Consider the following 19,341-nt stretch of genomic DNA (forward strand, 5'->3'; position numbering starts at 1 on the left):
TGTTTTCCCCTTATAGAACCTTAGTGCACTGATCGGACAAAATCTATTGGGATGGCTTGCAAAACGTTTCTTCACTGTACCTCAGTACATGAGACAATAATAATTCACTCTATCAGTTTACCAGTTTTCTCTATCCCCATCCTCCATCTGCATCAAATCAAGTCAGCAAAGATTGTGCTGGGCACAGCCTGCAAGTGTCGTCACACTTCTGGTGCCAACATAGTGTGCCCACAACTCTTGTGTAGCACAAAAGTTGCTGTAGTTGTGTAGGTGTCAGTATTTGAGCACAAACTTCCCCAGACTAACTGAATATTTCCTCTTTTGAGTGTGTAAGTCAAACACACAGCGGTGAGTTTGTCTAATGAAGTACACACAGCAAAAGGCTTATCGTTCACAGTTTACACTGGCACTGAGGATGAACAAGCTGTGAAGTTCACGTGCCCTTTTCTGTGTCTGTGAGTTTAGCTAGCACACACATTTGCTGTGAATTTTTACTCAGAGTCAGAATCAGGTTTATTATCACTGACATATGTTGTGAAAATTGTAGTTTTGTGGCAGCAGTACAGTGCAAGACATAAAAAATTACTATAAGTTACAAAAAGAAATACAGTGGACTCGTTAATTGGGACACATCGGGACCAATACATTCTGGCTTAATTAAGCGGCTGCCCCATTTAGCTGAAGTTTCATGGAAGTAGTTAAAAGGATATAAAAAAGACAAACTACCATTTGACTGAGTAACAAGTTATATATTTAAATGAAATACAGAACAAATTAGAACACTATCAGTACTACTACTACAATACCATAAAGCTGTGTACTAGCTCCTAATAGGTATCACTGGAGGAATTCATCCCGTGTATGCTACCGTGTTCTTTGACTGTAAATGAACAAAATCAGCACAGACACTTCATGCAGCTAATGGACTTCCTTCATACAATGCTATTGACAATCGCATCCTCCAAATCTTCACTTTCATTATAAAATTCAAAATGATTGTTGATAACTTCAGATCCTTCATATTTCCTAACTTGTTGTATTAGTGAAATCATTTCATTTTTACTCTTGGCTGTTTATGGCATCTCCAAGCCTCAATGCTTGAAACTGCAGTGAGCAAAACAGTTCTGAATTGTCTTACTGCTTATTTCTCACCAACTATCAGTGACCAAAATCACTTCTTTTTGAACACAACTGACCATATTTAAAACTGCTCACTCTAAGCATGGGGTAGTGTTTAACGGCCACACAGGTGCCCGGGTCTGATGCTGGTTAGAAGCTGCCCCAATTAAGCGGCCTAGAGTTCCAAATAAATGAAGGGAACCAGGACTATTTTCTCAATTAGATTTAGTTCTTTAAGAGTCGTCCTGAATAAGGACTTCCCTGATTAACCAATGGTCCAATTAACTGGAATCGCCAGCATCTCTTGAGGAAATGGTGTGAATTATAACATGTAATTAATTCATCAGAATCTATTTTAAGTCAACTAACATTGAATGTTTGAATAGACACCAATACCCCATACATTTAGCCTTGGCAGGGTAATTCTGTAAGGATGGCAAGGCACATGTTGAAACTCACGCCATTTGTTGTGTGCATTCTAAGTCATTATTTCTGTCCCAGTGCAAATAACGTTGCTTTTCAGGCTTGAAGGGGCAGTGACCGGATTTAGGTTCATAATGATGTAAGAGACAAACTATTCCTGTTACACTAGAGTCCTGATGAATTATAGGATATTCTTGGAACATTATGATTACCATAGAGAGCATCCTATCTAGATGCATGTCAGCTTGGTATGGCAACAGCTCTGTCCAAGGCAGCGAGAAACTCTGTCTATACTTCCCACTGCCTTAGAAAAGCAGCCATCAATTATTTTGTCTTTTATATTTGTAATTAATTTAAATCACTTTGTAGAGATTTGTTTTCACTTTGACATGAAAGAGTCTTTTTCTGTTGCTCAGTGTCAAAAAAGCCAAAATAAATTCACTGTGATTCAAAGTTGTAAAACATTAAAATGTGAAAACTTCCAAGGGTGTGAATACTTTTTATAGGGACTGTATCTTTTCTCTGGTATAAGTTCTTAGTTGGATATCTGCAGGCTTCAGTTCAGTACCTTTGAAATGTGGTTCAAACTCACATTGTGGAATGACTGAAACAGCTGAGCCAGTGTCCAATTCCATTTTAATTAATTTGCTATTCAATTCTGGTGTAAGCCATATTGCTTGTCTCTTGTTAGTTTTCACATTTTAAATCTCAAGGCCATCAAGTCCTGTACCACTCTCATCCTTATCAGATTTTTCATCAAAGCATCCAGATTAGTGCTCTTTTTTGAAGCTGCAAGTTTCACTTTTAAACCTGGATTAGTCTGGTGTATGTGAGACCCTGCTACAATGGTAACACAATTTGTTCAACAGGCTGGTTTCTGTTTAAACATTGCAATTTTGTTCACACTCACTTGCATTCCTGACCGCAACTCAGTTGCATCTCTGTCTGCTGTTTCCATTAGCTATTTCAACTGCTCTTTTAAATGTATGTCGTGGTTCTGTTAGGAGCTGCTTTTGAATGCTTTCTCGTAAGATTCCACAAACCAAACAATCTCTCAGTGCATCATTAAGCCCATTACTGAACTGGCAACCATTAATCAGCCAAGTTTATCAATTCAGTCATGTAAGGTGAAAAGGACTCCCCTTCCTTTTGATCCTGCTCATGAAATCTAAAATACTCTGCAATCAACAATGATTTCAGTTCTAAAATGCTCCTGCATTATCTTCACAATGTCAGCAAAGCTCATTTTGGCTGGTATGGTTGGAGCAGTCAAACTTATAAGCAAGTTGTGTGCCTTTAAACTCAATGCCTCAGAAAAATTGGCACAGTGGGCTCGGAGCACGTGTCTGTCTAAATGTACAATGTGCAATTTATATTTATAATAAATAGCATGTACAACAGGACAGTCAATATAACATAGAAATACAATTGTATCAGCATGAATTAATCAGTCTGAGACATTTACAAAAGTGGACACTCAAAATGGCTGGAATGTGCAGCAGAAATCCCAGTTCCTCCATTTTTATCAGCGCCAGGATAAACTTGCACTTGACGGAGGTTACCTTGTGTGGAGAGTGAGAGTTTTTGTACCATACAAGCTGAGAGCTAAAATGTTGGGGGAGCTACATCAGTCATCTAGACATGGTCAAGATGACAGCGTTGGCTTGAAGCTTTGTCTGGTGGTCTGCGATACATCAGAAGATTGAGCAGCCTGAAATGCCCTATTAGGGATGCCAATGCATCCAGAAGAAATGTGTTCACAGCTGTCAGAACCACTTCCTGCAGTCCCAGAATCAACTCCTACAACCACCACAGAGGCCCCAGAACCTGAGATTGTTTCACAGTCACACGTCATACCTGCCTAGCAGAGTGACCCCCACCTGCCCCCCAGAAAAGAAGTTATCCCACAAGTGTAAGAAATCCTCCACAGCAATTAAGTCTTTAGGCCTGAATGGAATATTTCAAAATTTATATGTTGTGGATGACTATATAGTCGTCATATATATACATTCCCAGCTCCACGTTTCCTTTCAATTAGATTTTATGTTTTGGAGTTACAGAACATAACAATTGGAACTAATGGTATTATTGGAAAGATACTAGCATGGATAGAAGGTTAGCTAACTGGCAGAAGGCAAAGAGCAGGAATAAGGTGGGCCTTTTCTGTCTGCCTGCCGGTGACTAGCACTGTTCTACAAGTTCTTCAGTACTTGTTGCTTTGTCCGCCAGAGAAAGCAGGTTCTCCCAGTGGCCACACATTTTAATTCCACATCCCATTCCCATTCTGATATGTCTATCCATGGCCTCCTCTACTGTAAAGATGAAGCCACACTCAGGTTGGAGGAACAACATCTTATATTCTGTCTGGGTAGCCTCCAACCTGATGGCATAAACATTGACTTCTCAAACTTCCGGTAATGCCCCACCTCCCCCTCGTACCCCATCCATTATTTATTTATATGCACACATTCTTTCTCTCTCTCTCCTTTTTCTCCCTCTGTCCCTCTGACTATACCCCTTGACCATCCTCTGGGTTTTCCCCCCCTCCCCCTTTTCCCTCTCCCTGGGCCTCCTTTCCCATGATCCTCTCATATCCCTTTTGCCAGTCACCTGTCCAGCTCTTGGCTCCATCCCTCCCCCTCCCCCTCCCACTTTCAAATCTCTTACTATCTCTTCTTTCAGTTAGTCCTGACGAAGGGTTTTGGCCCGAAACGTCGACTGTACCTCTTTCTAGAGATGCTGCCGGGCCTGCTGCGTTCACCAGCAACTTTGATGTGTGTTGCTACAAGGATTGTGTTGGTTCTACTATTTTTGACATTATAGATCTTGATGATGGAATTGATGGCTTCGTGGACAAGCTTGAGGATGATATCAGACAGGTAGTGTTGAGGAATCAGGTAAGTCTGCAGAAACACTTGAGCAGATTAGGAGAATGGGACAGAAATGGCATGTGGAATACAGCGTAGAGAGGTGTATGATCATGCACTTTGGTAGAAGGAATAAAGATGTAGACCATTTTCTAAATGGGGAGAGAGCTCAGAAATTGGAGGTGAAAAAGGACTTGGGAGTCCTCATGCAGGATTCCCCAAGGATGAATTGGTAATAAGGAAGGCAAACAGAATGTTACTATTCATTTTGAAAGGACTAAAATATACAAGCAAGGATGTAATACTGAGGCTTTATAAAGCATTGTAATGTTGTGAGCAGTTTTGGGTTCCATATCTAAGGAAGGAAGTGACTCATTAGAAAGGACTCACTAGAAAGAGTCTAAAGGTTTACAAGAGCGCTCCTGGGGACGAAAGGGTTAACATACAAGGAGCATCTCACAGCTCTGGGTTTGTACTAACTGGAGTTTAGAAGGTTGAAGGGGGATTTCATTGAAATCTGCAGAATAGGGAAAAGCCTAGACATAGTGCACAGACTGTAGAGAGGATGCTTGCGGTACCAGGAGACTAGGATCCAAGGGCACAGCCTTGGAATACAACGACACCACTTTAGAACAGAGATGAGGAGGAATTTCTTCATCCAAATGGTGGTGAATCTGTGGAATTCATTCCCATAGAAGGCTGTGGATGCCAAGTCATTGGGTATATTTAAAGTCCAGGCTGATTCGTTCTCCTTTAGTAAGGGGGTCAAAGGTTTTGTGAGAAGGCCGGAGAATGGGACTGAGACATAATCATAAATCAGCCATGATGGAATGATGAAGCAGATGACCTGATTCTGCTCCTCTGTCATATGGTCCTAACACATTGTTATACCAGGCTCTGTTGCCGATTTGGAGAGTGGCTTCCTTCAGTAAAAGGTGGACTCTTATTCGGTGTGTCCATAAGACCATAAGACCATAAGACAAAGAAGCAGAAGTAGGCCATTCGGCCCATCGAGTCTGCTCCGCCATTTTATCATGAGCTGATCCATTTTATCCTATTTAGTCCCACTGCCCTGCCTTCTCACCATAACCTTTGATGCCCTGGCTACTCAGATACCTATCAATCTCTGCCTTAAAGACACCCAATGACTTGGCCTCCATTGCTGCCCATGGCAACAAATTCCATAGATTCACCACCCTCTGACTAAAAAAATTTCTTCGCATTTCTGTTCTGAAAGGGCGCCCTTCAATCCTGAAGTCATGCCCTCTCGTACTAGACTCCCCCATTATGGGAAACAACTTTGCCACATCCGCTCTGTCCATGCCTTTTAACATTCAAAATGTTTCTATGAGGTCTCCCCTCATTCTTCTAAACTCCAAGGAATACAGTCCAAGAGCAGACAAATGTTCCTCATATGTTAACCCTCTCATTCCCAGAATCATTCCAGTGAATCTTCTCTGTACCCTCTCCAACGTCAGCACATCCTTTCTTAAATAAGGGGACCAAAACTGCCTACAGTACTCCAAGTGAGGTCTCACCAGCGCCTTATAGAGCCTCAACATCACATCCCTGCTCCCGTACTCCATTCCTCTAGAAATGAATGCCAACATTGCATTCGCCTTCTTCACTACCGACTCAACCTGGAGGTTAACTTTAAGGGAATCCTGTACGAGGACTCCCAAGTCCCGTTGCATCTCAGAACTTTGAATTCTTTCCCCATTTAAATAATAGTCTGCCCATTTATTTTTTCTGCCAAAGTGCATAACCATACACTTTCCAACATTGTACTTCATTTGCCACTTCTCTGCCCATTCTTCCAATCTATCCAAGTCTCTCTGCAGACTCTCTTTTTCCTCAGCACTACCAGCCCCTCCACCTATCTTCGTATCGTCAGCAAACTTAGCCACTGAGGATTGAGGATGCTCGAGGAGCTTTCAGACGGGTGAGCTAGCACTGGACATTTGGTTCTCAGCTCGTGAAGGAGCACTGTTGAACAAATTGATTAGTCAGCTTAGTTGATTGATTGGTTGCTTGTCCGTCATATCCAACAATGACAGTTCGAGGCCTTAAAGTGGAGAAGCCATTGCACTGGGGTAGCTCCACTCGCCTGACCTCGGAAGTCTGGATCCAGTGGTACGAGTTGTCATCACAACTGGGGTCTTCCTTGGTCGCAGTGGATGTGACCATGACTTCTTCTGGCCCTTTGTTCTCCATGTAGTGTTGCAGAATCACCTTCCTGGCCGTTGAATCTCTCTGTTGATCTCATCTCCACAGTCCGCCAGAGTGGACTTTGCATGCTCGGGCAGACATGTTGCAATCTCACTGGGCTGTAAGGCCTGGTGGCTACCCTCATCTGGTTTAGCCCACCTGTCGGAGCGGTGTACCAGGCTGTGGCTGCTGTCACATGCAAGCAGCTACTTGGAGCCACAGGTGGGAGCTGGGAGTCTGGTGGGGACCAAAGATGAATGAGCTGCCCCAGAATAGATATGGCAAGCCCCTTCACCAGAGGTGCTACCCCTCCCATACTTAGTAAATAATCAATAAATAATCAATAAATTAACAATTGTATCATTACTTTATGGTTAGCTATTTGTCAGTACATTTCTTTCTAAATGTTTATTTAGAGCAACTGAACACAATATCATCTCAGTTTGGCTGTGGCATCCAGCACTCCTACATATGATACTGAGATTCTGTCTTGAGGCAGAGTAAGCTTGCTGTTGTCTGAATTTCATATCAACAAGCCTGCAGTTGGTGTAGGTGAGATAGACTTGTGTTTACCCTGCCTTGGATCTCAGTGAGTTAGTGGGAATGAAGAAGATTCCTCCTTCTTCAGCTCTCTACCTTTTTCACCTATCACATCCCAACTTCTCACTGCATCCCATTCTCTCCCCCACTCATCTACCTTCCCCCTCTCTTGTCAGATTTAAGTTTGCTGATGACACCACTATCATGGCTGAATTAAAGGTGGTGATGAATCAGCATATAGGAGAGAGATTGAAAATCTGGCTGAGAGGTGCCACGACAACTTCTCACTCAATGTCAAAAAGCTGATTATTGACCATGAGGAGGAAACTGGAGATTTATGAGCCAGTCCTCACTGAGGGAAATGAAGTGGAGAGGGTCAGCAACTTTAAGTTCCTTGGTATTATCATTTCAGAGGATCTGTTCCAGGCCCAGCACACAAGTGCAATTATATAACCATATCACCATATAACAATTACAGCACGGAAACAGGCCATCTTGGCCCTTCTAGTCCGTGCCGAACTCTTACTCTCACCTAGTCCCACCTACCTGCACTCAGCCCATAACCCTCCATTCTTTTCCTGTCCAATTTAACTTTAAGTGACAACATCGAACCTGCCTCAACCACTTCTGCTGGAAGCTCGTTCCACACAGCTACCACTCTCTGAGTAAAGAAGTTCCCCCTCGTGTTACCGCTAAACTTTTGCCCTTTAACTCTCAACTCATGTCCTCTTGTTTGAATCTCCCCCATTCTCAATGGAAAAAGCCTATCCACGTCAACTCCGTCAATCCCCCTCATAATTTTAAACACCTCTATCAAGTCCCCCCTCAACCTTCTACACTCCAAAGAATAAAGACCTAACTTGTTCAACCTTTCTCTGTAACTTAGGAGATGAAACCAAGGGAACATTTTAGTAAACCTCCTCTGTACTCTCTCAATTTTATTGACATCTTTCCTATAATTCGGTGACCAGAACTGTACACAATACTCCAAATTTGGCCTTACCAATGCCTTGTACAATTTCAACATTACATTCCAACTCCTATACTCAATGCTCTGATTTATAAAGGCCAGCATACCAAAAGCTTTCTTCACCACCCTATCCATATGAGATTCCACCTTCAGAGAACTATGCACCATTATTCCTAGATCCCTCTGTTCTACAGCATTCTTCAATGCCCTACCATTTACCATGAATGTCCTATTTTGATTAGTCCTACCAAAATGTAGCACCTCACATTTTTCAGCATTAAACTCCATCTGCCATCTTTCAGCCCACTCTTCTAACTGGCCTAAATCTCTCTACAAGCTTTGAAAACCTGCTTCATTATCCACAACGCCACCTATCTTAGTATCATCTGCATACTTACTAATCCAATTTACCACCCCATCATCCAGATCATTAATGTATACGACAAACAACATCAGACCCAGTACAGATCCCTGAGGCACACCACTAGACACCGTCCTCCAATCTGACACACAGTTATCCACCACTACTCTCTGGCATCTCCCATCCAGCCACTGCTGAATCCATTTTACTATGATATTAATGCCTAATGATTGAACCTTCCGAACTAACCTTCCGTGTGGAACCTTGTCAAAGGCCTTACTGAAGTCCATATAGACAACACCCACCGCTTTACCCTCGTCAACTTTCTTAGTAACCTCATCAAAAAATTCAATAAGATTTGTCAAACATGACCTTCCACACACAAATCCATGTTGACTGTTCCGAATCAGACCCTGTCTTTCCAGATAAATATATATACCATCTCTAAGAATACTTTCCATCAATTTACCCACCACTGACGTCTGCCTCCCATGGCCCCGGTGTGACCGCCTGCCTGTAACTCCTCTCTATCAACTCCTTACTCTCCCTGACCAGACGAGGGTCATCGAACTGCAGCTCCAGTTCCCTAACGCGGTCTCTTAGGAGTTGCATCTCGGCGCACCTAGCGCAGATGTGGATGTCCGGGAGGCTGGGAGACTCTACTACCTCCCACATCCGGCACTGAGAACAACAAGCTGCCCTCACACTCATACTTCCCCCTCTCCTCAAATAACAACAAAAAATTAATACCAAACCTTCCTCGCCTCGCCCGTTCCCGCCTAAGCCCGTTGAGCCAAAGCCCTTAAGCCTTCACTCTGCTCCCAGCTCACTCAGCTGCCCGCAAATGATGCTGCCCGCTGTATAAGGCTGTGTTCCTTTTAAATCTTCTGCGCTTCACTCCCCAACGTCACACGCCTGCACAGTCCTGTCTCTCTGAATGACGATGAAAGAAAACTGAAAAATTCAAAATGGCTTCCTCTGCACTCCCGCTCCGATTCTCAGACTTCCTTCTCCGAATATGAAGAAAGAATTATGAAGAAAGCACGGCAGTACCTCTACTGCATTCGAAGTTTGTGAAGATTCGGCATGACATTTGAAACTTGGACAAACTTCTATAGATGTGTGGTGGAGAGTTTATTGAGTGATTGCATCAGAGCCTGATATGCAAACACTGACACACTATCAATTACTCCAAAAGATTGGAAGTAGAGTAAATACTGAAAGGCTTTTATTAACAGTAAATGGACTCACGTCCATGCTGAATATCTGTCCTGGACTGAGGGAAGAGCGGTGACACAATCGCCTTTATTCAGGGGTCTGTGGGAGGAGCCACAGGAGCAGTCAGCAGAGGGGCGTGTCCAGACAGGTAACCCAGTTACAACCTATATACATGGTTTACCACAAACACCAGTGCCCTTGAACGGAAAATCCTACAAAAAATAGTGGATACGTCCCAGTCCATCACGGGTAAAGCCCTCCCCACCCTTGAGCACGTCTACATGGAGCATTGTCACAGGAAAGCAGCATCCATCATCAGGGGCCCCCACCACCCAGGCCATGCTCTCTTCTTGCTGTTGCCAGCAGGAAGAAGGTACAGGAGTCTCAGGACCCACGCCAGCAGATTTAGGAACAGTTATTACCACTGAATCATCAGGCTCTTGAACTGGAGGGGGTAACTTCATTTGCCTCCATCACTAAACTGGACTTACTTTCAAGGACTCCTCATCTATTCTTGATATTTAGTGCGTCCTGTTGGGTGTGGACTTGCATTGATTCTATTCTGTTTCTTGGATTGAATGTGTATGCCCGCAAGAAAACAAATCTCAGTGTTGTATATAGTGACATATGTACATTGATAATAACTTTTACTTTGCACTTGGCTTCTCCTATCACCTGCCAGCTTGTACTCCTTCCCCTACCCTCACTTTCTTACTCTGGCTTCTTCCGCTTTCCTTTCCAGTCCTGATGAAGGGTCTTGGCCCAAAATGTCAACTGTTTATTCCACTCCGCAGATTCTGCCTTACCTACTGAACTCCTCCAGCATTTTGTGTGTGTGTTACGCTGGGGATTCAGTCTTCAATTTGACAGGTAATCTTCATTGTTGCAAAGGATACTTCTATGTGATGAAGCTTACGGAGGTTTGCATTTGAAACCTCTAAAGTGCCTGGTGGAATTGTCTGCATGACGATATTACACAATATTAACATCTTTCTCAGTTTGGAGATGTCCTACAGCAGCTGGAAAGAGCTTCATGGTTTCCTGGGCACTTCTCCCAGCGCTGGTTCGAATGTGGGTACTCTGCAGTGATCAACACATCTCTCAAACAAGGGAGAACTGTGTGACTCCATTCATTGCTTCATAACCAGAGTAAATCTCATTTCTGAAAGCATGCTATATTTTTATTTACTTTATTTAGAGCTGCAGCACAGAATAGGCCCTTCCCCAACGAACCGCGCCACCCAGCAACTCACCTGTTTAACCCCAACCTAATCACAGGACAATTTACAATGATCAAATAACCTACTCACCAGTATTACATAGAACATAGGAAACATACAGAACAATACAGGCCCTTCGGCCCACAAAGCTGTGCCGAACATTCTTTGGACTGTGGGAGGAAACTGGAGCACAACTTTCTTACAGAGGAGATCCGAATTGAACCCTGCGCTGTAATAGTGTCACACTAATTGCTACACTACCGTGGCGCCCCACCTTGGCGCTGGAATGTACACTTGCAAGGATGTGCTGTGGGTAGCCCACATGTGTTGGTTGTTAACGCAAACATTGTTTTTCACTCTGTGTTTTGATGTACACATGATAAACAAACTTGACTTCTGAATCCTGAATAACTGGAAAATATGCGTAAGTTTACAATTTTTGCGCAAGTAGTTGAGTTTATATTTGTCCCTTAACCAAATGTAATAACTGAAATACAGAGCAGGACCCAGAACATCTAACATTAAAGCAGAGAGCGCCGGCTGAAAATGGTGAGCAGTCTGCCAGTAAACATAGGAAACAAAATAAACATTTCAGATCAGTGAAAGAACTGGAAAAAGTTAGTGTGGTAACAGACTTCACACAAAGGCAGGGAAAGTGCTGTGCAAAGTAAAACAGGATAGATTCAATCACAAAGGAGTTGGTGGGCAAGGCAAATGGAATGTTCATGGAAACAAATGAATTGAAATGTAAAGGAGGTAAGCAGTATATTACTGTGGTTATTAAAATCAGTGGAAACCTGTTGAGTACCTCACGTCTGCATTGTGCTTCACTCTCACAAGCCGTTTGCCAGGTAAGGAACATACAATGTACAAACATACAAATTCGGCTCAATAGTCAGCAACTCATCTTTTTGAACGTGTGCTGCAATTCATTAAGATAAAGTAGAACTGATTGCAACTTCAGTTTTATCTTGACTGCTTTTTCCATCCTCAAGCTGATCAGGAACAACACCTTATATTCCGTCTGGGTAGCCTCCAACCTGACGGCATGAACATTGACTTCTCAAACTTCTGCTAATGCCCCACCTCCCCCTTGTACCCCATCCGTTATTTATTTATATACACACTTTCTTTATCTCTCTCTCCTTTTTCTCCCCCTGTCCATAAGACCATAAGACAAAGGAGCAGTAGTCCATTCGGCCCATTGAGTCTGTTCCGCCATTTTATCATGAGCTGATCCATTTTATCCTATTTAGTCCCACTCCCCCGCCTTCTCACCATAACCTTTGATGCCCTGGCTACTCAGATACCTATCAATCTCTGCCTTAAAGACACCCAATGACTTGGCCTGCACTGTTGCCCGTGGCAACAAATTCCATAGGTTCACCACCCTCTGACTAAAAAAATTTCTTCGCATTTCTGTTCTGAAAGGGCGCCCTTCAATCCTGAAGTCATGCCCTCTTGTACTAGACTCCCCCATCATGGGAAACAACTTTGCCACATCCACTCTGTCCATGCCTTTTAACATTCGAAATGTTTCTATGAGGTCTCCCCTCATTCTTCTAAACTCCAAGGAATACAGTCCCAAGAGCGGACAAACGTTCCTCATATGTTAACCCTCTCATTCCCGGAATCATTCTAGTGAATCTTCTCTGTACCCTCTCCAACGTCAGCACATCCTTTCTTAAATAAGGAGACCAAAATTGCCCACAGTACTCCAAGTGAGGTCTCACCAGCGCCTTATAGAGCCTCAACATCACATCCCTGCTCCTATACTCTATTCCTCTAGAAATGAATGCCAACATTGCATTTGCCTTCTTCACTACTGACTCAACCTGGAGGTTAACTTTAAGGGAATCCTGTACGAGGACTCCCAAGTCCCGTTGCATCTCAGAACTTTGAATTCTTTCCCTATTTAAATAATAGTCTGCCCGTTTATTTTTTCTGCCAAAGTGCATAACCATACACCTTCCAACATTGTACTTCATTTGCCACCTCTCTGCCCATTCTTCCAATCTATCCAAGTCTCTCCGCAGACTCTCCGTTTCCTCAGCACTACCGGCCCCTCCACCTATCTTCGTATCGTCAGCAAACTTAGCCACAAAGCCATCTATTCCATAATCCAAATCGTTGATGTACAATGTAAAAAGAAGCGGCCCCAACACTGATCCCGGTGGAACACCACTGGTAACCGGCAGCCAACCAGAATAGGATCCCTTTATTCCCACTCTCTGTTTCCTGCCAATCAGCCAACACTCTATCCACGTATGTAACTTTCCTGTAATTCCCTCTGACTATACCCCTTGCCCATCCTCTGGGTTCCCCCGTCCCCCTTTTCTTTCTTCCTAGGCCTCCTGTCCCATGATCCTCTCATATCCCTTTTGCCAATCAACTGTCCAGCTCTTGGCTCCATCCCTCCCCCTCCTATCTTCTCCTATCATTTCGGATCTCCCCCTCCCCCTCCCACTTTCAAATCTCTTACTAGCTCTTCTTCCTGACGAAGGGTCTCGGTCCGAAACGTCAACTGTACCTCTTCCTAGAGATGCTGTCTGGCCTGCTGCGTTCACCAGCAACTTTTATGTGTGTTGCTTGAAATTCCAGCATCTTTAGATTTCCTCGTGTTTGCGTTTTTAAATTTTACTTCTGTTTTAAATGCCTTTGAAGTTTCTGCTCCCACAACCCTTTCTGAAAGCAAAAAAACGGTTCCTTATTTTTAAACAGTGACCCTTAGTTTTAGATTCTCCTACAAGGAAACATTCTCTCTACATCCTCCCAATAGAGACCCCTCCGAATCTTATCTGTTTCAATCAAGTCACTTCTCACTAGCCTGTCCCACCTTGTAACCAGGTATGTCTAAGCTATGATCTTCTCTGATCAGCTTCTAACATTTTAACATCAGTCCTTAGATGCAGAGAGGTTGCACGGTGCTCCAGATGTGGTTTCACTCTGACCAATATAACTGAAACAGATCCTCCCCACACTTGTACTCAGTTCCTTCAGCATGGTGGAGACGGCATCTGCAGCAACGAAAAATATTAGATTAGATTAGATTAGATTATGAGGACACGCAGTCCTCTTTTATTGTCATTTAGTAATGCATGCATTAAGAAATGATACAATGTTTTTCCAGAATGATATCACGGAAACACATGACAAACCGACGTAAAAACTAACAAAACCACATAATTATAACATATAGTTACAACAGTGCCAAGCAATACCGTAATCTGATAAGAACAGACCATAGGCACAGTAAAAGTCTCAAAGTCTCTCGAAAGTCCCATCATCTCATGCAGACGGTGAACCTCCAGCGCCGCAAACTTGCCGATGCAGCATCCTGGAAGCATCTGACCACAGTCCAACTCCAAGTCCGTCCAAAAACTTCAAGCCTCCGACCAGCTCTCCGACACCGAGCACCGAGCACCATCTCTGCCGAGCGCTTCGACCCGGGCCCCGGCAACAGGCAATAGGCAAAGCCGAAAATTTGGGGCCTTCCCCTTCGGAGATTCTCGATCGCACAGTACCAGTGGCAGCAAAGCAGGCATTTCAGAAGTTACTCCAGGTGTTCCTCCATGCTTCTCACGGCTGTCTCCATCAAATCTGGATTGTGCACAGCCCCCTAGTTAACACATAATCGATATTCATTCGGAACGGCCGCGCGTGCTGCGTCACGCCGCCATCTTCTCCTCCCTCCTGCTAGAGGAACTCAGCGGGTCGGGCAGCATTGATGGAGGGAAATGGCCAGAGAGTGTTTCAGATTGAGACCCTTCATCTGGACTCAACGAAAGAGGAGAGATAGCCAGTGCAACAGGGTGGAGAGAAGGAGTGGAACGAGAACTGGGGGGAGAAAGGTGGATCCAGGTGAAGGGGTGGGGGTGGAGTGATGCACAGGTGAAGAGGAGGAGAGTGAGAAATGTGCCAGAAGCTGGGAGGTGATAGGAGGAAGTGACAAAGGACTGAAGATGATAGGAAAAGAAGATGGAGCATGGAATGGAGATGGGGAAGGCAGGGAGAGCAGAAGGGAAGAGTGGGGGTGAGGAGAGGATCCAGTGAGAGGAGGTTGCCAGATGGGGTGGATGCAGGAGGGGACAGAGACAGGGTGATGTGAGTGTCGATCAGGAGGAGAGAGAAAAGGACAGCACAGGGGCAGTTTACCAGAGGTTAAAGGATTCAGGTAAACTAATAAACTTCTAGTAAACTGGCCCCACCCTTTCCCTTTTCGTGTTTGTGCTGTCAGGTTGTAGACTCCCCAGGCGGATTATGAGGTGTTGCTACTCCAGTTTGTGTTTGTCTCCAGCCTGACTTTGGAGAAGACTAAGGACAGGCAGGTCAGTGTGGGATTGGGGAGGAGAGTTCACATGGCTAGCAGCCATGAGTACATGTTCATGGTTTTCTGTTGCTGTAGGCCACCCACCTCAAAGTTTGACATGTTTTGTATTCAGAGATTCTTTTCTGCACACCACTGATGTAACACGTTGTTATTTGATATACTCTTACCTTCCTGTCAACCTGAACTCAGTCTGGCCATTTTCCTCTGCCCTCTCTCATTAACAAGGTGTTTTCTCCCTCAGATCTACTGCTCACTGGGTTTTTTTTTGTTTTTTGCACCAATCTCCGTAAACTCTGGAGACTGTTGTGCATGAAAATCCCAGGAGACAAGCAGTTTCAGAGGTAGTCAAAGCACCCCATTTGGCACCAATAATAACTTCACGGTCAAAGTCACTTAGATCGCATTTCTTCCCATTCTGATGTTTGGTCTGAACAATCGAACCTCTTGACAATGTCTGCATGCTTTTATGCATTGAGTTGCTGCCACATGATTGACTGATTAAATATTTCCATTATCGAGCAGGTGTACTGAATAGAGTGCCCACTGAGTATGTGCTTATACAGTTTTGTCACTTGTTCTACTGGTATCACATTCACTATTTCATCCTTTTCCAGAGAGTACAGTAATTCATCAGTTCTCAGAACTGTGCCCAGCACAGTGCTCAAACCCAACTGTCCTGTCATGAGATAGAGTGGAAGGAATCCTTCCCCGAGTCTCAAGCAGACCGCTCCTGGCCTGGATCATTTTGACTCGGAGAATGCACAGTCTCAGAGTTCTTGGGGGATCAATATTGAGCAAGACATTGATGTACATGCTTTTTGAAAAATCTGCCAAAAACAAGGAATGCTTGCCGTTCTTTTAAAACATGTGTTTGTCTGGTCTTGTTTAGGTATGAAAAGGAACAGAAGCAGAACCAGGAACTTCAAACAGCTATCCAGCAGCTGAGATGTAAACTTGACTTGCAACAGGATAATCATTGCCAAGTCAGTAACTTAGAATCTTTGTGAAAGTAAGGTCTACTATTTGAATTGTGGCTTTGGTGACCTTGGATGTGTTCAATCTCTCCGCATAACGAGGGATTGTTTTCTTCTGCACCACCAGCTCCAGCTTCAGTTATACCACGAGATCACAATATTTTGCAGGTGAAATTGTGCTGCTTGCAGAATTGGATCAGGTGCTTTTGGCTGGGGTCTGCATTAACAGGCTTCATCTTTTCCAGGCATCAGACATACAACTCATAATGTACCCAGTTTACTTAGTGCAAGTTTTCTTCCAAACCATCAGAGGTTGCTATTCCAATGTTCCCACTATGCCTGTGGTGGAACAGTCTCTCCCTCTCCCCCTCTTGCCTCTCTCCCCCTCCCCCTCTCTCCTCTCCCCCCTCTCCCCCCTCTCCCCTCCCCCTCTCTCCCCTCCCCGTCTCTCCCCTTCCCCCTCTCTCCCCTCCCCCTCTCTCCCCTTCCCCCTCTCTCCCCTCCCCCTCTCTCCCCTTCCCCCTCTCTCCCCTTCCCCCTCTCTCCCCCCTCTCTCTCCCCTCCCTGTCTCTCCCCTTCCCCCTCTCTCCCCCTCCCCTTCTCTCCCCTCCCCGTCTCTCCCCTTCCCCCTCTCTCCCCTTCCCCCTCTCTCTCCCCTCCCCCTCTCTCCCCCTCCCCCTCTCTCCCCCTCCCTTTCTCTCCCTTCCCCTCTCTCCTCTTCCCCCTCTCTCCCCTCCCCGTCTCTCCCCTTCCCCCTCTCTCCCCTTCCCCCTCTCTCCCCTTCCCCCCTCTCTCTTTCTCTCTCCTCAATGCTGAAACACAAACAACAATTCAATATATCATTTGATCCAACTTTGTTAGAAATAGTTCTCAAGTTCAACTACGTTCTCATCTTGGGCAAAGAACAGGTTTAATTGTACAAAGTTAACTCACACTGATGACGCAGCTGCTGGCATTGCTCCATACCCAGAAAACACTCAGAGCTCAGGCAGTATCTGTGGAGAGAGAAACAGGGAAAATATTTTATATCCATGAGAAAATTGGCATTGCAGAGAGGGAGAAGGGGATGGGAGCACAGAGTGAGAAGTGCCTGTAACAGGGTGGAGACCAAAGTTTTTGAATGGCCCAAATGTCGTCAATGAAAGAGCCATGATGGCTTGTTTATCAAATCTGATCTGTCTGGAGGAGTAGATAGAGTGATGTAAATGAGGGCACTGGCAGGGAAGAAATTATCTGAAACTATGAGATGCAGATCATTGTAGTTCTTGGAAATCTAATATGAATGAGAATACTCTGCAGAAGAGTTAGCATCGGAGGAGAGAACAATAAATGACTAACATTACATTTGCATGAACTTCCATCAGAATTGCCTAATTATGTCAGAAATTGGAGATACTGGTTATCTGAGATGATTGAATTCAGCATAGAGGCTGCAGAATGGCCAGATGGAAGAGGACATTCTGTCCCTCAAGCTTGTGTTGGGCTTTGGTAGAACAATGTGAGAGGCCCCAAAGACAGAGGTCAGAGTGGGAGTGGGACGAACGGTAAGGTGACAGGTAACTGGAAGCTCAGGGTCACCCACTGTGAGCTGAATGGGAACCTTCTAGAAAGCACGCAGTCAATGTGCCTCTGAATTCTGCAATGTACCGGGAGCACACTGTGGGAACCGCATGCAGTTTCCTAAATGGGACAAAGTGCAGATGATTCTTTGTCCTGCCTAGAAGGGATGCTAGGGGCCCTGAATGGTGGGTAAGGAGGTAAAAGCAGAGGTGTTGCATGGGAAGATGCCAGAAGAGGTATGTGGACGCTGAAGAGGGAGACGTAGTGTGGTTGGAGAAGTTTCACTGAAGGTCATGGAGGATGACCTACCAAGGGGAAAGATTTAAGAGGTACCTGAGAGTAAGTTTACAAACAGAGGGTGGTGGATATACGGAGCCAACTGCCAGAGGAAGTGGTTAAGGCACGTACAATTACAATGATTAAAAAATGGTTGGATGGGTTCATATGGCAGATAGGAAGGGTTTAGGGATATGAGCCAAATGCAGGCAAGTGAGACTAGCCAAAGATTAAAGTAAATTTATTATCAAGTCAAGTCAAGTCAAGTCACTTTTTATTGTCATTTCGACCATAACTGCTGGTACAGTACACAGTAAAAATGAGACAACATTTTTCAGGTCCGTGGTGCTACATGAACAATACAAAAACGACACTGAACTGTCGTAAAACAACACAAAAATTACGCTGGACTACAGACCTGCCCAGGACTGCATAAAGTGCACAAAACAGTGCAGGCCATATATACATATATCAAAGTACATATATGTTGCCATATACAACCCAGAGATTTATTTTCTTATGGGCATTCGCAGTAAATACAGAGAAAAAAACAAACAATAAAAAAAGAATATTAATAAATAAATAAGCAAGAAACATTGAGAACATGAGTTGTAGAGTTCTTGAAAATGAGTCCATAGGTTTTGGTAACAGTCAATATTGGGTTGAGTGAAGTTATCCCCTCTGGTTCGGGAGCCTGATGATTGAGGGGTAATATCTGTTCCTGAACCTGGTGTTGTGGGACTTAAGGCTCCTGTACCTCCTTCCTGATGGCAGCAGCAAGAACAGAGCAAAGTCTGGATGGCGGGGGCCTTGATGATGTGCGCTGTTTTCCTGTGACAATGCTCTATGCAGATGTACTCAACTGTAGGGAAGGCGTTACTCGTGATGGACTGGACTGTATCCATTACTTTTGTAGGCTTTTCCACTCAAGTGCATTGATGTTTCCATATCAGGCCATGGTACAACCAGTCAATATACTCTCTACCACACATTTGTAGAAATTTATCAGAGTTTTAGATGACATGTTGAAATTTTTGTAAACTTCTAAGAAAGTAGAGGTTTGCCATGCTTTCTTTGTAATAACACTCACGTGCGAGTCCCTGGGCAGGTCCTCCAAAATAACAAGACTGAGGAATTTAAAGTGTCTGACCTTCTCTATCTCTGATCCCCTGATGAGGACTGGCTCATGGACCTCCGGTTGCCTTTTCCTGAAGTCAATAATCAGCTCCTTGTTCTTGCTGACATTGAATGAGAGGTTGTTGTTGTGGCACCACT

At 44.3% G+C, this 19,341-nt stretch overlaps 1 protein-coding gene across 1 annotated transcript in view; it reads left to right on the forward strand.

Annotated features, from left to right (window-relative positions):
* Positions 1-19,341, forward strand: part of LOC134359587 (lamin-B1-like) — a 202,019-nt gene that overhangs the window by 30,884 nt on the left and 151,794 nt on the right. Inside the window, exon 5 of the mRNA XM_063073086.1 lies at positions 16,146-16,239. Within this exon, the coding sequence (XP_062929156.1) occupies positions 16,146-16,239 (94 nt within the window). The remainder of the gene's footprint in view (positions 1-16,145; positions 16,240-19,341) is intronic.

The sequence above is a fragment of the Mobula hypostoma genome, chromosome 20 (genome assembly GCF_963921235.1).
Source record: "Mobula hypostoma chromosome 20, sMobHyp1.1, whole genome shotgun sequence".
Classification (NCBI taxonomy): domain Eukaryota; kingdom Metazoa; phylum Chordata; class Chondrichthyes; order Myliobatiformes; family Myliobatidae; genus Mobula; species Mobula hypostoma.